The sequence below is a fragment of the Sapajus apella genome, unplaced genomic scaffold (genome assembly GCF_009761245.1).
Source record: "Sapajus apella isolate SASKATOON/1434 unplaced genomic scaffold, GSC_monkey_1.0 scaffold4, whole genome shotgun sequence".
In the NCBI taxonomy this organism is placed as follows: domain Eukaryota; kingdom Metazoa; phylum Chordata; class Mammalia; order Primates; family Cebidae; genus Sapajus; species Sapajus apella.
The window spans coordinates 35,763,440-35,782,964 of record NW_022436944.1 but is presented as its reverse complement, the minus strand read 5'-3'; the positions used below and the strand labels follow the sequence as shown (position 1 = coordinate 35,782,964).

General features: G+C 38.8%; 1 protein-coding gene across 3 annotated transcripts in view; it reads left to right on the top strand.

Annotated features, from left to right (window-relative positions):
- The window catches only part of COL6A5 (collagen type VI alpha 5 chain), a 113,778-nt gene that overhangs the window by 50,578 nt on the left and 43,675 nt on the right, over nucleotides 1-19,525 (top strand). For 2 of the 3 annotated variants that reach the window (XM_032266998.1, XM_032267009.1), the window contains 14 exons: nucleotides 721-783; nucleotides 1,378-1,443; nucleotides 1,843-1,896; nucleotides 5,197-5,232; nucleotides 5,720-5,782; nucleotides 7,595-7,657; nucleotides 8,694-8,756; nucleotides 10,686-10,748; nucleotides 13,008-13,058; nucleotides 13,179-13,214; nucleotides 14,588-14,650; nucleotides 15,695-15,757; nucleotides 18,210-18,245; nucleotides 18,363-18,399. In XM_032266998.1, the coding sequence (XP_032122889.1) occupies nucleotides 721-783; nucleotides 1,378-1,443; nucleotides 1,843-1,896; nucleotides 5,197-5,232; nucleotides 5,720-5,782; nucleotides 7,595-7,657; nucleotides 8,694-8,756; nucleotides 10,686-10,748; nucleotides 13,008-13,058; nucleotides 13,179-13,214; nucleotides 14,588-14,650; nucleotides 15,695-15,757; nucleotides 18,210-18,245; nucleotides 18,363-18,399 (757 nt within the window). The remainder of the gene's footprint in view (nucleotides 1-720; nucleotides 784-1,377; nucleotides 1,444-1,842; nucleotides 1,897-5,196; nucleotides 5,233-5,719; nucleotides 5,783-7,594; nucleotides 7,658-8,693; nucleotides 8,757-10,685; nucleotides 10,749-13,007; nucleotides 13,059-13,178; nucleotides 13,215-14,587; nucleotides 14,651-15,694; nucleotides 15,758-18,209; nucleotides 18,246-18,362; nucleotides 18,400-19,525) is intronic. The other variant, XM_032267018.1, reaches the window with a different exon arrangement.

Here is a 19,525-nt window from a genome sequence, read left to right as displayed (position 1 = left end):
GCAGGGCTTGGATTGAAGCGAGGCTAGTAGGACACCTAAGGTGCAAAAGGGACTGAGTTATGTGAAGTAAATACCTACCTCAATTCTACACCCTAGGTGCCTCTCTTGTCTCACACTAGGCGTGGCTCTGGGACCTGAAATCTCCAGATACAGGTGGCTAAAGGAAGGGGAAATAGAGAATCAGTCAATATGCCTGCAAGGATCCTAGCTTGGGCAAGTCGAAATGGAAATAATTGGGTTTGAGGTGATAATGGAATATTCCTGTGAAAGTTTCCATTAGGCAATTTATTTTTAGACGTTAGAAGTTGCTAGACTGGCTAGGATGCCCAATACAATAGCCACTAACCACATGTGATTATTTAAAGTTAAATTTTAATTAAGAAATTCTGTTATTTAGTGGCATTAATTACATTTCAAGTCTTTAATAGCCACATATGGCTAATGGCTACCATACTGATGAATGCAGCTATAGAACATTTCCTCCACTGCAGAAACTCCTATTGGATAGTGTTATGTTAGACCATAAGAAGTTTTTTAGTTTCTGAGCCTCACTGCAAATAATCCTGACCATAGGCTTAAAACTGGACTTAGTACTGCTTGAGAAGTCTAAGGGAATCCGGCTGAAAGAGAAGGACATAGAGCATTTATAAAAGTTGATATTTAATACCATTATACAAGCCTCTTACAAGATAACTCAGAAATTTATTTTATTTTTTTCAGGGCAGCCCAGGTTCCAGAGGTGCTCCTGGGCAATTTGGAGAGAAGGGCTTCCCAGGGGATCCGGTAAGTTTCTAGGTCCCAGTATTGCTCCACAGTTCCTGTCCCCTTTCCCTTTGTGTTTCCTGCTACCCTGTAGGAAAATGCTTGTCTTAGGAGTAGGGGTGATAGGTGTTGGCTGATGTCTCCAAATGTGTAAGAAGTCTGTTTATGTCTTACTTGGGTTAGGCCCATCTTCTGAATCCTTATGGTATATTGAGACTTTCTGGTTCCTTTGAGAGAACATTTCCATAGTGTTACTTATTGGACTTGCAGACCTACAGATTCATTATTGGCAGACTCAGTTACAGGGGAATCTTTTTACATCTTTGAGGAATAGCCTAAGAGTGTTTGAATCAGTGCATCAGTGAAGCTGCCATCATAGAAAAGGGAAAATCACCATGTAGAAAGCACTCTTTTAATTCTTTATTGCCAAATCTTCTTCAAACTTGAGGAAGTCTTGCTTTAATTTTTTCTAAAATCCTATGAGTTTCAAATATTAAAAATTTTCACATGCTTCTTATACTATGACCCAAATTAGCTTAGTACTTGAACATCATACCCTTTGGGGAAAAAGCTGATGTTTCCAGATTCTAAACTACTTTAAAAATCTTTCTCTAGGGTAACCCGGGACAAAACAATAATATCAAAGGACAAAAGGGCTCCAAAGGAGAACAAGGAGGACAAGTAATTTGATCTATTTTATCTATGAGTTGATTAATTCTGTTATTGAACCAGTAAATTTAGTAAGATATGTAACTCTTCTGTAATTGAACAAATGCTCTTAAGACCACATTTAAAAGATCTTTTTTTAAAATAATACATATTTGTGGTAGGTTATACTTTTATGAGCAAAATTAAGAAGTTTCTGGCAAGTGATATTTTTTGGAAAAATGTAGCAGTGCATGTTGCTATACCTTTTTCTTCTTTAAAGGATATGTATAACTGTTAATATGCAGAATCATAGATCATAGCATAACTTTTTTTTCTGCTGTTTTAATAGTGCTTGAGATTTTGATGCTGATGCTTTTATGATTTATTCAGAATTTTTGTGTTTTGATCTTGAGGGAACTATTATATTTTTAGGGTAGAACTGGACAGAAAGGGGTTCAAGGCAGTCCTAGTTCCAGAGGAAGCAGGGTAAGTATTTCTGTGGACATTTATTTCCCCTCTTTATCACTTGAAGATGACAGAGGCATTCAAAATATTTGTTGCACAGAGTTGGCTGATTCAGAGCTAATATATTTTTCAGGGTTTCTCAATCTTGACACTACTGAAATTTGGGGCCAGATAATGATTTCTTGTGAGTGGCTGCGCTATGCATTGGCAGATGTTTTGCAGCATCTCTGGTCTCTACCCACTAGTATCAGCAGCAGCACCCCTACCCACTGCCCAATTGTGACATTCAAAAATGTCTCCAAATATTGTCAGATGTCTGTGGTGGGTAAAGGAGGGGTGGGTTTGAGAGGCAAAATCACCCCTGATTGAGAACCACTTTGATACAGTCTGCCTTTCCCTTTCTACCTTCCAGATGTTTTGGGATGTCTTTGAAGAGAGCCAATGATTTTAACATGAAAGCTCTCCTGTGATAGCTTATATGAGAATATTAGGAACTGGGTAAATATACTTTCTGTTTACATGTTGCCAATGAGAAAGAGGACTCACAAATTCTTCCTGAATGGACCAACACACTGGCAGTTAGGGCCAACTGGCAACCGTGAGGTGCTGGTGTAACTTTACAGCATCCCATATTATATCAAACCTATCACAGCAAAAAACAGCGACATTGGACTTCTCTATCTCTTTAAAAAGAACAACCAGGAAATCGCCTTTCCTTCTGTGTACCACTGAAGCAAGAAGTGATATTTATAACGTATTAAAAACTCCCTTCTCATGCACTCAGCATGGACATCATTAAAAGAGAATAATGGACAAAGTCCTAGATTTGGCTCTGAGTTTTGTTCAAGAAGGAATTGAAATTGCTTGGATTTCTTCTCTATTACAAATTTGGAATCTTCTCATTATTTTGAAGGCTACGGCTGATTGCCCTTATCACTGGGATAGATGGTGAAGAAATGTGCTTTAATACCACTTGCCTTTGTTTATCTTGAACCATAGTTCTTAAAGAAAAAGAGCTGGAGTTGGAATGGGTTAGGCTTCTCAGTGCTTCTGGTAAAATTCTTTGGGACTTTGCCCTCTTCTTCACACAAGGGCATTAAAATATAATAAGAGGAAGCAGTAGAGTAGCAAGATGAGCTAAATGCTATAAATTTTAAAGATAAATGTGTATTTTTGTTAGTTTAGGAGGAAATACTTTTAGTTTGAAATAGCTTTATAACTGATGCATCAATCACGGACTTTTAAAAAAGAGATGCTAGGGGTGGTGTAGGTGATAAATCCTGGACAAACCCGTCAATACTTTTAAGTCATTCTAAGGACATGAGGCTCTCGGCCCCCTCCTCATCTTTTACCCGTTTCCCTGCTGACCTCCTCCTTTGTAATTTCTTTTCTCCTGAATTAAACAAAGTAACCTTGATGCAAAACAACATCAGGTTTTCTCCCCTCTCCCCCAACTTTCTGAGGCCAAACAGAATTCTCTACGAGGGTGGGAACATCTTAAGTGGATGATAAATTTTAAACAACATAAGCCAATTGAAGACATTATCTTCTACGTGACAGAATTTCAACTTATGTAAATTAATTGTTGTACCCGTTGTTGTTGCCAAAAGAATGGATCCACACACTGAAAACAACACTTGAATCCACATTCCAGCCCTGTGCTTTTTGCCTGCCATACACAGAGAATATTTTTGTAGCATCTACTTTATGCCAGGTGCTACTCAAATCACTTTCAAATATTAATTCACTTAATCCTCATAATATACCTGTGAGATAGATACTATTATTATATCAATTTTTCACAGATGGAAAAGTCAAGAAACCCTGGGCAGCTTGCCCAAGGTCATAAGAGCTGTGAGTGGCATAGCTGGGATTTGAACTCAGTCTTCTCCCTCCAGAGTCTGGGCTGCTAACCACACTGGATGAGGTTTCCTGGGCAATTTCCCTGTGCCACACAGGCTTTAAAGAACAGAACTGAGCTCAAGGCTGCCTGACTTTTAAGGACATCTCTCACCACTGTGCATATAGTTCGTTACACAGAATAAACATTATTTTATCCTTGTTTTAATGAAGACAGAATTGTGATGTCATAGAAACCTTAACCTCAATCTTTGTTTACAGTTTCTTCTTTGCTTTTTTATGTCATGAGCTCTGGAAGTTGATTCTGGGTACAAACAGCTGCAAAGTTTCAATGGGTAACTTCTTTCAAAGAGTATTTGCATCTGAAAAGCAAAAAGTACCTTACATCAAGGGGCAGAACCTCAATGGAAACATTTTAAGCAACAGCCAACCTGGTGGAGCTGACACTTGGTCCGGTAGTTTATTCTAAGGAACTTCAGAAGGCGGGCAGTTGAAAGAAAACAGCAGTTCTGAAATAATGTCCATGGCTACCTTTCTGAATAAATGAATGAAGAAATAGAATTTTAAAAAAATACTTGCTTTGTATCTAAAATAATCATAGTTGTTTATCACAACACTAAGTGAATTGGTGGTTGAGATGTTCCACAGCTCTCTCAAAGAGGCAAGGACAGAGTTTGGGCGGGGCGGGGGTGGGGTGGTATGAAGGTGTAGATCTTATCCTTGCTCTTTAGAGATAAGGAAGTTAGGATCTGGGGCCTGAATCTCTTTTCCCACTTGGCTACACTCTGGAAAGGAGAGGGTGTGACAACCACTAGGTGGAGGGCCTGAGCTGGCAACGTGAACTTGTGAACTCGCTTCTGGATGGGCTTCAGGGATCAGCCCGGCGTTTTTGTCCTCTACTGAACCTAGTGGTAGCCATTTGGACATTTGGATCACCATAGCTGAGCAGACCCCATCAGCCATTTATTTCTTGTAAAATTCCATGGAGACTAGCCCTGGTGGACCCATATGAGACACTGTATCTAGAAATTTTTACCTTTACCCAAGATGTAATCAGGGGCCCAGGACAGCAAGAAATGGATGTGCCACAGCTATTCTCCCATGGGAAGTCTCTGATTAGCAGACAGTGCTTTTTGGAATTTGCCAGAGAGGGAAATACAGAAGACAGGATCTTCAGGATGATTTGACTCTCCAAACAGCCTCCTGGATAATTATTAGAGGCTGTCAGACTGGAGCTGGGTCTGTAATGACTTTTAGATTGGTTTGCAATCAGTCCCCCAAATGTTAGTCTGTAATTAAGTGCCCAGTGTGAAAGCTTGTCTATGGAAAACGCCTCAGGAAAACTGCTTCTGTGAGCTGCTCATTACTTATGTCTATCAGAGAATGAAAGAGGCTGATTTGCCTCAAGTAACCCCTCTATTCAGACATCCACATACTAACGCTTTGCCTTTTCTGTTCCAGGGAAGAGAAGGCCAAAGGGGACTCCAAGGTGCCTCGGTAAGTAACCTTGACTTCCTGTCCTCTGTGGTTAATGGGACCAATGAGGTTTCTCCCGTGTAGGTGGTGCTGGGAATCAAATCAATGAGCATTTGACAAGGGTGTAGGAAATACCCAGTACTGGATGTGATCCCCACTGACCCAACGATCACCGCAACTCCCAGGAACGGAACAGACCTAAGGCAAAGCCTCCCTGATAGATACCTGGTAGACAAGCAGAACCCGTACAATTCCAAATTTTGTGCATTTGCCTGCTTTTCATGTGCTTTGGGAATCAGCTGCAAGAGAGAGAAATTCCTTATTGGAATAAGAAACAAGTTTATGTTCATTCCTTAGACAGTCTGGAAGAGTAAAATCTAGGCCAAGTAGAAGGTGGGCCACGAGTCAGACAAAATAGTACCTGTTTCCTATGTAAATACTATAAAGAGAAAATCCGTATGGAAACAACATGTAGAAAATCTTGACACTGGAAACTCTTGTTCATCAGGGAGAACCAGGAAATCCTGGACCTCAAGGCACATTGGGAGCTGAAGGATTGCAAGGCCCACAGGTGTGTTGGAATATTTTGTAAATATTGATAAATGCTGTGAGGTTATTCTGATGGGAAGAAGGCAGGTATTTCTGTATAAAAATAAATTACTGAGAATCTGCCTCCTGCCCTTTTTTGCATTCCCCATTATGGGATGGAGGGTGATTTTGTTTCATCAAACCTGCTTCATTATTTGCAGGTCACTAATAAGCCTTTGTAGAGGAAAGATGTGCTCTTGTGCTCACCTGGTATTGTGTCTTCATATTAGTAATATTGAATGATTAATACCTTCGTATTACATTAGTAATTAACGCCAGGATCAGCAAATTGGTTTTTCGTAGCTGGGGTCCTGCATACATACGCCAGCTCCCACAAAGGAAAATTAGTTGCAAGTTGGAAAGGACTACTCGACTTGCCTAAAGCTAACTCTACAGGGGTATCGGTACTTCTGGAATATGACTGATAGGGCTTTCTGTGAGCCATTTGCATCTTTCATGGTCATATCATTAGTAATATGAGCATTGGAAGTCAGGGTATTGTTGCCTTGCTTCCCTCCATGCCAGAAAGAAGCTGTGGTCATTCTGAAGAGTGGCTTTATAATACATGGTTGTTTAGTCGCCTTATGAAGCCCACTTTACATGAAGCCCAACTTAAGCCTGGACTTGTCTGGAAGGGCCTGTGTAGCTGTGCCTATTCTAAGGTGTTCCCAGAAAGTTCAGATATCAGGACCAAACTGGAATTTGGGATTCTCTTGAGTGGTTCTGGGGTTGCTGAACCAAACCATGAGCTAGCTGTTTCTCTAGATTAGGTATGGATGGGACCAGCCTAGATCCATTGCCAAGCTTTGGGGTGGATGTGGAGGTGGCGATGATAGTTACATCAGATACCTCAGATACCCAAGGGTCCCTCTGACACTGAGGCAGTGAATCAAGCCTTGTTTGGTGACTTCCGGGCAGCCCAGGGCCATTTCACAGCTGGTACTTCAGTGGGAAGAAATGCTACTGCCACCTCTAGTTTTTGCTTCTGTGTGAGAGAATCATATGAGAACCATATGTTTCATGGCAAATATGGCAGAAAAATAGACTTTGATTCCTCTGATAGGGATCTGCTGCTAAGATGTCCTTTTGTGCTAACTTGAAACCACTTCATTCTCTATTTTACACATGAATAAGGGCTTTGGCTCAGGTAACCTGTCAGGTAATTCCTTTAAAGGAATTCATCTAACCATTGTTTGTGTCTTACTTCCTTTTTTTATAGGTTTCATTTCTTGCTTTGGCCTATTTTTATTTCCTCTGTAGGAGAGGGACGAAGGTCTATTACCCAGGCAGAGAATTCCTTTAAAAGATCTGGACCACTGAGTCCACTGGGCCTGTCCTCAATTACTCTTAATACATGCTTAATCTCAGGGTTAAAAGGTTGTGGGAAGGCCGGGCACAGTTGCTCATGCCTGTAATCTCAGCACTTTCGGAGGCTGAGGCAGGTGGATCACGAGGTCAGGAGATCGAGACTATCCTGGCCAACATGGTGAAAATCCCGTCTCTACTAAAAATACAAAAATTAGCCAGGCGTGGTGGCATGTGCCTGTAGTCCCAGCTACTCAGGAGGCTGAGGCAGGAGAATAACTTGAACCCAGGAGGCAGAGGTTACAGTGAGCCGAGATCATGCCAGTGCACTCCAGCCTGGGTGACAGAGTGAGACTTTATCTCAAAAAAGAAAAAAAAAGGCTGCAGGAAGGGTTGGATCACTGCTTTTCTGTAGGATGTTTCAAAAGCACTGACTGGGAAGTAAGCTTTCGTTGACATCTCTGCATTGTTTTTTTTGTTACCACTAAAGGGGTCACAGGGAAATCCTGGCAGAAAAGGAGAAAAAGGAAGTCAGGGGCACAAAGGACCTCAGGTGAGTGATTCAGAGACTTTAGGCTCAGTGACTCTCAACAGTTATTCTCCTCTTAACTGCGAAACATCTTTACATATGATTTTTATATTATTTACATATACGTTGTTTTATTTTTGGATCATCTGGGGCAAAATTTTAACACAGCTCAGATTCCTCATACATCGCTAGAGCACTCCTCTTTCTCCTTCACTGAGATTTTACTCTGAAAGCACAGATCCATTTCATTAGGCTAATGAAAGCATTTGGAAGAATACAAATATTGTCCAATCATAACATTTCCTCCAAAAACTGATACATTGTTCTGATTTTTCTAATTAAAATTTTTATGTGCCATGCATATATATCTCCATTGACTATAGGTGTTTAAAATTGACTGTACAAAGATCCCTGTCTACTCAAACCTATTTGATTCCTACATTCACTTCTGAATCTGTTTGTTTCCTGAGAAATAATAGTTTGGATGGTGAAGGATTTGTAGGAAAAATGTTCTAAATCTATTCAGTTCTGCTCAGAAAGAGAGTTCACAAGGCAAGGAATACCCATATTCCTATATTCCTGGCATGTGTGGTCCGCTATCTTTCTGCTAATATGTGTGTGAAAGACACTGCTGCCCACTATTTTATTGGGAAGCTGAAACATATCCCGCATGCCATTTTGTACGTGCATATGGTACAGTGCTCAAAGGTGGCAGCAAAGTGACTTGTTCTAAAAAAACTCAGTACATGATGACAGTTCTCCCACATTTGGAAATAATAGCATGTGTTGAGTCAAGGGAGCTTTTCCTTTTCTCACTAAGCCCCATATGGACTAGTGATGTCCCTGAAGATTAAAACGTGTGGTCCTCTAACTAGGACTGGAACCTGAGTCATCTGGTTCAGCCCTGCCATCTGCCTCTCTCCTTCTGGGTGGCTAGATCTTTTGTTAAGGCCACATCAAGGGGTTGTTGGGAAGAACCTGAAGGAAAGTGAAATGTTTCTAGGTGGGTTTCTAAGAATTACTATGGTGCCAACTTATTAGTCTCTAATTTTTTTTTCAGGGTTCTCCTGGGCTAACGGGAGCTAAAGGGAGCATTGGAAGACCTGGACTTTTGGGGAAAAAAGTAAATGTTATTTCTTTTTTAAAAAATTCTTTTAAAAAACATATTTCATTTTTATTGGATAATTAATTGCATATATTTATTAATTATGATGTGATATTTTCTCTTTTTTTAACTATACTTTAAGTTCTGGGATACATGTGAAATGTGTAGGTTTGTTACATAGATATGCATGTGCCATGGTGATTTGCTACACCCATCAACCCATCATCTAGGTTTTAAGCCCCACATGCATTACGTATTTGTTCTAATGTTATCCCTCCCCTTTCCGCCAATCCTCTGACAAACTCTGGTGTGTGATGTTCCCCTCCCTGTGTCCATGTGTTCCCATTGTTCAACTCCCACTTATGAGTGAGAACATGCAATGTTTAGTTTTCTGTTCCTGTGTTAGTTTGCTGAGAATGATGGTTTCCAGCTTCATCCATGTCCCTACAAAGGACATGAACTCATTCTTGAAAAAAGTAAATGTTATTTCTTATGGATTTTAAGTACAAAAGTATCTCCATTTTTTTTCTGGATTTCCATGTTAATTCCTCACATGATTGAATCCAAGCACCATCAGCAAGTCACCAACATTCTGCTAATGTGTTCTCTTTCTTCCATTGAGCAAAAAGTTTCTAACTGCTGACCTCTCCATGAAGCTGCTCTGTTTCCCTGGGAGAGAGTGATTTCACCCATCAGAAACAACTTTAAAAGATCTCTATCACTCCCTGATTTCCTGAGGCCAAGAATGCACGTGGTGGCTGTGTCGAGTGGAGGATGGGTGGCATTGGAACTCAAATCCATTTGTGCATGTGGCTCTCAAAGCAGAACTGCTATCTCCAAGGTGGTTCTGCTGGGGATCATCAGAGAGCAAACTATTGACCTCATCAGAATCTGACTCCCCTGTTTAAAATCTTTCAGTGCCCCTGTCTTCAGGGTGCTGTCACCTGTGCAGCTACACAGGTGGCCTTGCTGAGTTTAATACTCTGCTGTCATGGGCTTGAATCTCATTTTTTAAGCAAGGGGCCTGAGTGTTTCTTTTACACGGAGCCCAGCAAATTGTGTTGTGGGTCTTGCCTTTCCTATGGCCTCCATGAAAATCTTCAAACTTTAAGGTAGTTATAAGATAAATAAATTCTGGAGAGCTAATGCATAACATGGTGACTGTAGTTAACAATAACTATGGTTAAAATTGGATACTCAATATTTTTCTAAGAGAGACCTTAAATGCTCTCAACATAAAGCAAAAAGAAAAAGTGATAACAAGGTAAGGTGATAGACACGTTACCTAATTTGACTGTGGCAATCATTTACAATGTATGTGTATATCAAATCATCATGTTGTATACCCTAAACATATGCAATTATGTGTTAATAAGGTGGGCAATCATTTACAAGGCACTTTGCTATTTGCCTCATTTAATTCTAAGGTTTCACTCCTCACCTCCTTCCTGCGTGCCTGCCTCAGGCCTCTCACCAGTGCCTTCCCTCTTTCTGGATCATCCTCACCCCTTCCTTGCCCGGTCTCTTGACATACAACTCATCCTTCAGTCCTCAGCTTCCCTGCTCCTTTCCTTTCAGCAGCCTCCGCTGGCCCGCCAAATCTGACTTAGAGTCCCCTTCTGTTTGCTCCCATAGTACCCTGAACCTTATCTCACAATATTATAATTGCCCGTCTAATTATTTCTCTTTCCAGCCAGGTGAAGGCAGGACTACCCCTAATGCATTTATTTTCCAGTTCAATAAGTAATTGTTGGATAGGCAAATGCATCAGCAAATGAATTAACTTTCCCTGGAGTTAATTTTCTACTCTTTGCCTTCTCCTTCAGTCCTTATATAACACTGGAAAAACAGCACACCCCAGTCCAGCTCTGGGCTGGACAGAACTTTCCATGGTAGGAACCAGGTTTGATTTTACTGATCTGAAGCTCTTCTTGTCCCATTTGCTAGGGAGAGCCTGGACTTCTTGGAGATCCAGGGCCAGGGGGGCAAGATGGGCAGCGAGGAAGACAGGTAAGAAGTTTTGAAGCCCCTACTCTGCCCGGGTCCGAGTATTTGGTTCCAAGGTAAAGAGAAGGGGTTGACACCATCAGCCCAAGTGTGGGGGGCATGGAAGGTATTTCAGCATCTAGGAAGATGTAAGAACATTTCTCCCACCCCCAGAGCTGTCATTCCGTAGACAGTCTGTCAAAGTGAAGGGGAACAGCAAGCAGGAGAAGAGGGGTAGGAGAAGACAGGATAATGGATGAGTTAGAACAGGTCATTTCAATACTTTAACAACAAGTATGGCCACATAGTTGCATGTCCATTGAAAAACAACACTGCCCTTTTCTCTTCCCTTCTTGCAAAAGTCTAGGGTGACAATGAGAGATGGAGGAATAGGGCCAAGAAATGGGGCATTGCATTATTAGGCCTGCATTCTGACTTAATGGCTTTGGCTGTACCAAGATCTCAGCTTAGGGAGCAGCCGGTATAGGAACAATTATTATTATTTTTTTAAATTAATGTTTATTACAAATGTTATACATAGATATCATAGAAAATTTACCAAGCACAAACATTATTCATAATAGCCAAAAAAATATAGAATCAACCTAAGTTTCCATCAATGGATGACTGAATAAAGATAATCTGGTGTATATGCATAATGGAATACTATTCAGCCTTTAAAAAGAAGAAAATCTGGTCATTTGTGACAACAAGAATGAATCCAGAGGACTTATGTGAAGTGAAATAAACCAGGCATGGAAAGATATATATAACAAGATCTCACTTACAGGTGAAATGTAAAAAAAAAGTCAAGATCATAGAAACAGGCAATTAAAATGGTAGTTACCAGAGGTGGTGACTGGGGAGTGTTGGCCAATGTATACAAAATTTCAATTAGAAAGAAGGAATAAGTTCAAGAGATCTATTGTATATCATGGTGACTACGGTTAATAACAATATATTGTATATTTGAAAATTGTAAAAAAAAAAAAAAAAAGAAAGAAAGAAATGCAAAATAAACATAAGGAACCAGAGGCTTACAGGAGAACAAATGATTAGGGCATAGCAAGGTTCTGACTTGTGGCTATACCCCATAATCCATTGCCTCCGTAAAGGCTTTCAATCTTCCTTTATTGCAATTTTTATCCATAAAAGTAAATGCTTGTAGAGTGTTTTAGCAAGTCTTAAAAAGTATCTATCTTTTTACGTGATCTAATTTGAAAACGTGAATCTAAAAAGGAAGGAAGGAAGGAAGGGAGGGAAGGGAAGGGAAGGGAAGGGAAGGGAAGGGAGGAGGGAGGAGGGAGGAGGGAGGAGGAAGGGAGGGGAAGAGAGAGAAGGAAAGAAACCCAGAATAAAAGATGGGAAAGAGGGAAGAAAATAAAAATTACCTGTAATCCACCATTTTGAGATAGTTATTATTAACATCATGGAAATTTTTTAAAAATCACTCTAAACAGTGCATCATGAGCATATTTTCATGTCATTACCTTTTTCCCTCAACATCATTTTTAGTAGCTTCAAAATATTCTACTAAATGCGTATACCTTCATTTATTTGACCAATCTCTTGTTATTGGTTATTTAGCTTGCTTTCAGTTTTTCACTGTCATAACCAACAAAGCAATGATACCTAACTAAAATTTTGGACAAAACCATAATGAATTTCTACCTAGAGATTTCTAAGGTAAAATAACTGGATCAAAGAATATGTATATGTTTCAAAAAGGCTTTGGACTCCATTATGGAGTGCCCTTGGGAAAATTCAAACAGTATGTGGATCCATGTGTTACTCGGGAGAGTATTTGTTTTAGGGCATCCACAGCAACAGGTATTGTCACTTTTTTCCATCTTTACCATTGACAAAAATAGTATCTTATTGCATGGTCAAATTTGTATGTTTTTGGTTACCAGTGAGGATGACCATTTTTTCTGTATGTCTGTTGACCATTTATAATCCTTCTTCAAAGAATTTCTCACCTGTACTGTTTGAACCAGCTCCTAATTTTCTAGGCAAGAAATTGCCACTGACTCCACAAGTCCTGAATGACCACCTCTCTGCTTCCTGCAATGTTTACAGAATGGAGCTGGGCAACGAAGTACAGGGCACATATCAGGCAGTGAGGAAAACACAGCAACACAATGTTCCCAGGGTTCAAGGTCACCAATTAGGCTCCTTCTGCATGGAAGTCCCCAGTGCTTCTCTTCTGACACTGTAATCTCCCCATTATAGGTTGTAATTAATTTCCTTTTGAGAAACTGAAATAAAGTGGTGTGTTTACAGGGAGATTCTGGCATCCCAGGCTATGGTCAGATGGGACAAAAAGGAGTCAAGGTAAATATGGAAAGCAATTATTTTTTAAATTGGTGAATCAAACTAAATAGTACAAGAAGAAATGATCATACTGCAGAGGTGATGTGTTGATGTATTTACGTTCTGTGCTGAAAATTATAGGGCCCAAGAGGATTCCCTGGAGATGTGGGGCAGAAGGTATTGTGTGCATGACCTTTTGAAATTACTATAATCTTAACCTTCTACTTAAGTACTAAGATAAACCTGTAGGTCTGAATGAAATGGAGGCAATAAGGAGGAGCCCAGGGCAGGTGTTTTCCTTGGGCTTCATGAGGAAAGAACCATATTTAACCCCTTTGAATCTTTACATTGGAAAAGATTGTTCTGTCCATCGTTGCCTGATGCCTCTGCCTTGAAAGCCTACCTCCAGGTATTCCCTAAAGTTTAGTCCTCTGTTCTCCTTTTGATTTTCTGCCTTGGTGATTTCATTCAGTTCTCTTGGCTTTTGTTATTGCTATTTGTTCTTCATTATTGTGCACTTTATTTTCTCTCACCTGAAAGATTACAGTATCTTTCTAATCGGGTTCCTACTTCCATCTTCTCCCTGATTCAGTTAATCCCAAATACTACTGTCACTTGATTTTTTCCAAAGCATAGCCAAATTATACCACTTTCCTAGCCAAACATCTTTGAGAATTCTTCATTGCCTGCCAGGTTGAAATCCATCTTCATGCTGTAGAAACATATATACCTTTCATTTCAACCAAGTAGGTCAAGTTATATCTGTTTTATGCACTGGAATCCTGTAAAAAGATCTCCCTTTTAAAAAAAATACCCGGAACAATGTCTTCCATATAATGGAAGTTGCTTATATTAAAATACAAAATACGGGTTCAAAATTAGAATGTCTAATTAATCAAATAAAGCATAAGAAAACTGTCAAATGTTGAATCCTCTTAAAACTGTTTTTAATGAATGAATTACCAAAAGAGATGCTTAAATAGGAAAGGGCAAAAAAGGAACAATATAAATAACCATTAGGAAGAATAGTCATTATGGTAGAGGATCAATTTTCAAATTTACTGATAAAGGAGAAAATTAGCATATTTCAACTTACTGATAAATGTAAAATAAGCATATTGATAAATAACTGTCAAAATTAGTTTACCACCAAAGTCAGAATAAATTAATTTCCCCTTCAACTTTTTCATGTGTTTTATGAATTTAGAAAGTAATTCATTCTTTATTATTTTGTATAGTCAGTACTTCAAATCTTTTTCTGTGTTTTCAAGCATTTTCTTTGGATATTTTTAGTAACTGGATTACCACTGAATTCATATGTATATGTAAATATTTATATTGTTTGAAAAATTAAAAATAGTTTGAAGATTAAGTGTACCAATGACTTAGTTCCAAATGACAGGAAAAGATGACATTTAATGTTGTATTGGCCTTCATTAATATACAACGTAATTGTCATAATATCAATTAAGTTTGAGTTCAGAGAGGTTTTTAAAATTCCTTCACGGCAAATATTTTAACATCTTGACTTTTTATGTCTGAATCTTCAGGGTGATATTGGTGATCCTGGAATTCCTGGGGGACCTGGACCAAAAGGATTTAGGGGACGAACAGTAAGTGGCCTGTAATTCCAGAAATGATAAATATTCCTTTGGCAGACTTTGGCTTTTATGTTCTGTTAAATGTGAATTATCGATTCAGCCCAAGGGCATCTGAAATGCCACTTGCTAGCTGTGACCTTCAACACATCTTTTCAGGATCTCTATTTCTGTAACATAAGAATTGTTACTTAGTAACATGTAAAGTCACATTCAGCTCTAAAAGTTCGATGAATCAGAACCATTTTAAAGATGTACAAATTGATAACTTGCTGTTCCAAGAAATTTCAGTGCCTTCCAGTCTTTTCTAAGGCACATTTAAATCCTGGCATATTAACCCTGTGAGTGGAAATGAAGGTGACAGTGGGAAGATGTCCTTCCCCCTGTGTTCCTGAGGGTTTCTGATGATTCCATGATCCATCACAAGGTCATATGGGCTATTTTGAAGAAGGCTATTGAGATCTTATAATTAGCAAAGTACGGAGTAGAATATTGTGCTTGCTTAGAAGCAAAATGCTGAGACAAGCATCCTTTCATTTTAAAGTTTGAGTGCTGTATCAGTGGTCACCATCAGTGTGAAAAAAGATGCAATTCACTGGATACTTTCCATCTGACTGGATAAATTTCATTAGTATCCATATCCATCACTTTGAGGTATGGGAATGACATAGCCCACTCATGTCCTCTTATATGTGTGGCGAATCATTTTTCTTATTTGATCTTTTACAGATGGGAGGTTTCTTATTAGATCTCAGTGTACCCTCATATATTTTTTTCCTATTAGCACCAATCCCAATTTATGGCTAATTAACATTGAAATGCACAGCCAGTGCCAGAACAAAGTATGTCACTATTAAAGAGGCTAGGAGGGAAATGGATGCTTACCAGTCATTAAGAATATATTGTTTATATCACAAGTAAGCTATTTACCTGACTTCAATTAATAGCTGCTGTCTTTTTAAAATAATTTTTTTAAATTAGGAAGTCTTATTAAAGCTGAAGTAGTCCCCATGCATAGACAATGTTGAAACTAATATATTAACATATTCCTATCTGCAGCTCTCTGTAGGCTTGAAAGGAGAAAAGGGATCTCGAGGACTCCCAGGCCTTCCTGGACAGAGAGTAAGTATACCCGTAAGAACTGAGTAGGATATAGTTGTTTCCAGTATGTTCCATGGAAAGGGCATAGAATTTAAGGTCAAATGCTCTGAGTTCAAGTCCAGATTCTGCTTTTTACTAGCTGTGTGACCCAGTCACTGGGTCTTTCAGTTTATTTCTAAATGAGGGGATGACATATTCTATCCTAACTACCTCAGAAGGTAGCCATGAGGATCAGATAATCAAATGTCAACACTTTTTGTAAACTATAAGGTTTACAAATAGTAATGTTGTATTGCAAAATAATAGTAAGTAAAATATACAAAGTGCAATGCAAATATTAACTATTAATTGTAAATATTACTTAATAGTTAATATTTGCATTGCACTTTATAGTTTACGAAGTGATTTGTTACTGAAGCTTTTAAAATAGGAATAGGATTGCATAAGCTACACAATGGTGTCCTGGCAAAATTATGTCATGCAAGACAGGTTAATGGAGTTTACCAAAACCACTGTTGTTGCATTCCTATCCTCAAAATTTAGACTTCAGAGGTATTTGGAAATACAGATGCAACATCCCCCTATGATTATATTACGAGAAAAATGGCACCTCTGGAAGCATTCCCAGGCAGGGTCAGGCATATCTTCCACTGACAAAATAGCCATCTCTCTATTTTAGTGCCTCTCGGGTTGTTATAATGGTTTAGTTACACGTCTGTCTCCCCTAACAAGCACAGTCAGGTGAGTATTAAATATTCTGAGCACCTGTGTTTAGTGGTGGCCCCAGGCAGCGTTGTGTAAGGAGTAGATAAGCTGCTTATCTTGTTTTGTGCATTGTGTTTTCTCATTTCTTGAAGAGATTCTTGAACTTGGGACTTTATTAAGGAAACAAAAAACGTGAATGCTTTTGTGGACGACTGAATCCATATTAGAATGAAAATCAGCTAACTGTGACAATACTCTGATACAATATTCACTTTCTTTGGCATTAAGGAATGCATGAATATTCCTAGTCATGTGAGTGAGAACCTAGTCTCTGGGCCAATCTGGTCTGTTCTGGGTTTATCTCCTCAGATTCTGGGGTTCTAATTTGGGGACACCCACATCTTCCTGGCCTTGTGCTTGGCCCAGCTAGTCTGGACTGGAATTTGGCTGTTTTGTATTAAGCTCTTGATCCTCAGTCTCTGCTTAAGAACTTGCATAACTTAAGAAGTTCTTGAATAACTTAAGAAGTTATTCTTAAGTTAAATTGAATAACCTAAGAAGTTATTCAAGGATTCGCTCTTTAGGACATCCTTTCCATGGTTCTGATTCTCTGTAAAATGTGGGCTGCCAACTCCGTGTATTAGCCAGAACTGTTTATCTCTCTGTTTAAATGGTCATGCATTCTTTTCTGTTCTCTGCCATAACTTGTAAAAGGAAGAATGACACTACATGAGTTGTGTAATTTCCTAATTTAAATCAGAAGGTTAACATGTCTCAATGGGTACAATTAGGGATGCCACGACAGTTCTGGTTAACTCTAGCAATCCACAATAGGCCACACAGACATTCAGCAGACCTTGAACTGTTTATTGGATGAATGGACCAATGGAGAAGTGACCCAGTTGTCATTTAGAACAGAGGTTCTTATGCCGACATCCCTGGTTGAACCTCTGGGGGAGTCAGTGAAATTGTGCAAGTGTAAGCATGAAATCGCATTTTTCTGAAATGAGTGTACAGGCATTCATTAGTTGCCCAGGGGAACCTATATACGCAAATATATTAAGAATTACAGCCAAGGAGAAGCTTGATCCTAATTAATGGGAATAAGGAGAAAAGAGAAAAGCTCAAGCTGCTGAGAAAGGACTGACTTCTTTCAGGAAGTCTTCCCTGATTCATCTTACTCAATTATTTGTATTGCTTTGCTTCATAACCACTTGACATTTATGATCTTGTTGTAATGATTTAGTTCCATGTTTTTAACTCTTCTTTTGTGTAATGTTTATTTATTTTGCTTTGTAATTGTCTTTGGGTCTTTCTCATATGCAGAGGCTCTCATTTCCTCTGTTTTACACTCTTGATGGATAATATAACTGTTCCTCTGAATTCTCAATAAATCCCTCTCCTTGGCACTGCCCTTTGGAAAGTCTGCTGTTTATAATTTTAAGCATTCTCATGAGAAATGCCTTCTTCTAAGTATTACATCTTTAGTACAAATATCTTTAAGGACCTTTGTTTCTTCTTATCACTGAAGAAAAATAATTTCTTTAACTTTGGGTAGACATTAGCTTACCTGATCTAACACTGAAACAAAAAATTTACACCCTTGATGTCAGTAGGGAAAACGTATGGCAGTATATTCAGGAATATTTTAACTATTCTCTACCAGCTGTACTTTTCAGAAAGAAAGATTGTTTTGGTTTTGTCTTGTTTTATTACTAACGGCGTCAGTTGACATATCGCTAACTTTCTCTGCTTTTGTTTTTCCTAGGGTATTAAAGGCATGGCAGGGCAGCCTGTATATTCCGTATGTATCTCCTTATTTACGAAAGATATCTCAGCAAGTTTATTGGGAAATAAACACAGCCACTCAAAGGTCACTGTATTCATGTTTCTTTTCTCTCTCCTTTTTCAACATTTACAGCAATGTGATCTGATCCGGTTTTTGCGGGAACGTAGTCGTGAGTATCTGTTATAGAACAAGAGCATCCATCAATGGTTGGTAAAGGACTTAGGATTGTATGCAGTGTGGGTATGTGAGATCAGTAGGCTGAGTTCACTGGTGGAAAGCCTCTGTAACAAGCCTGCCTAGAGTGCCTACTGTAGAACAACTCACATTAACGGAGAGAGGAAAGGGGGTGTAAGTAAAAGTGCCTTCACTCATGAGGGGCAATGCAGACATCAAGAGAAAACATGCATATGGGAAAGTCAGAGAAAAACTCAAAGGTATATGAATTAACTCACATTCGTATAACAGTTACGAGTAAAAGGACTGGGAGGACATGGTGTTAAAGGGATGATCACGGTGGTTTTGGACAAGTTGATTAGTTACTCATTTAATAAAGGATGTTTGTATGGAGGTAATTGAATCCAGCTGTGGGAAAGTGATGGGCATGGCAAAAGATAGTATCATCAAAGGAATAAAGCAGGAGTGAACATAAAGAGGTTGTCTTTGGTGATAAAGAAGGAAAAATAAAGTAGAAAAGTCCAATGATCTCATTTCTGAAAATCTGTCCCAAGGAAATACAGCAAAATGAAAAAAATATAGGTAAATATAATTGTTGAAACATTATTTACTAGAGCAAAATGATTATACATTAGACTGTTTACACTTATAGAATAATTAGGTTACAATTCATTATCTTCTGAGAAAATATTAACCAAATATAGTTTCTATACAATCAAAATTTGAAAAAAACAGGCATTAAGTATTACAAAATGAAATTGAATCCTCATTATTTTTGCATGTAGTTTAATATAAACATAGAAACAAGTACTAGAAGCAAAAGTAGAAAACAATCATTTACTGTGTTCTAGGGGGTGGAATTTTAGGAGATCTGTCTTTTTTTCATTATGTTTCCACTGTGGTTTTAAAATAATCATAATCAGAAGAATGTAAAAGGGGAAAATCAGAGACTTTACTGAAGGAGACTAGATAAAAATGTTGTCACTGCAAGTATGTGAGAAGGAAAGAACAATACAAAACAGATTTAGAATGACTGTCAGGCTAGCGGAGGAGAGGCTGAGTGTCACCAAGGAGGAGTAAGCACAAGAGGAATTGTGAAGGGAAATCAGCTGGTTGGAGAA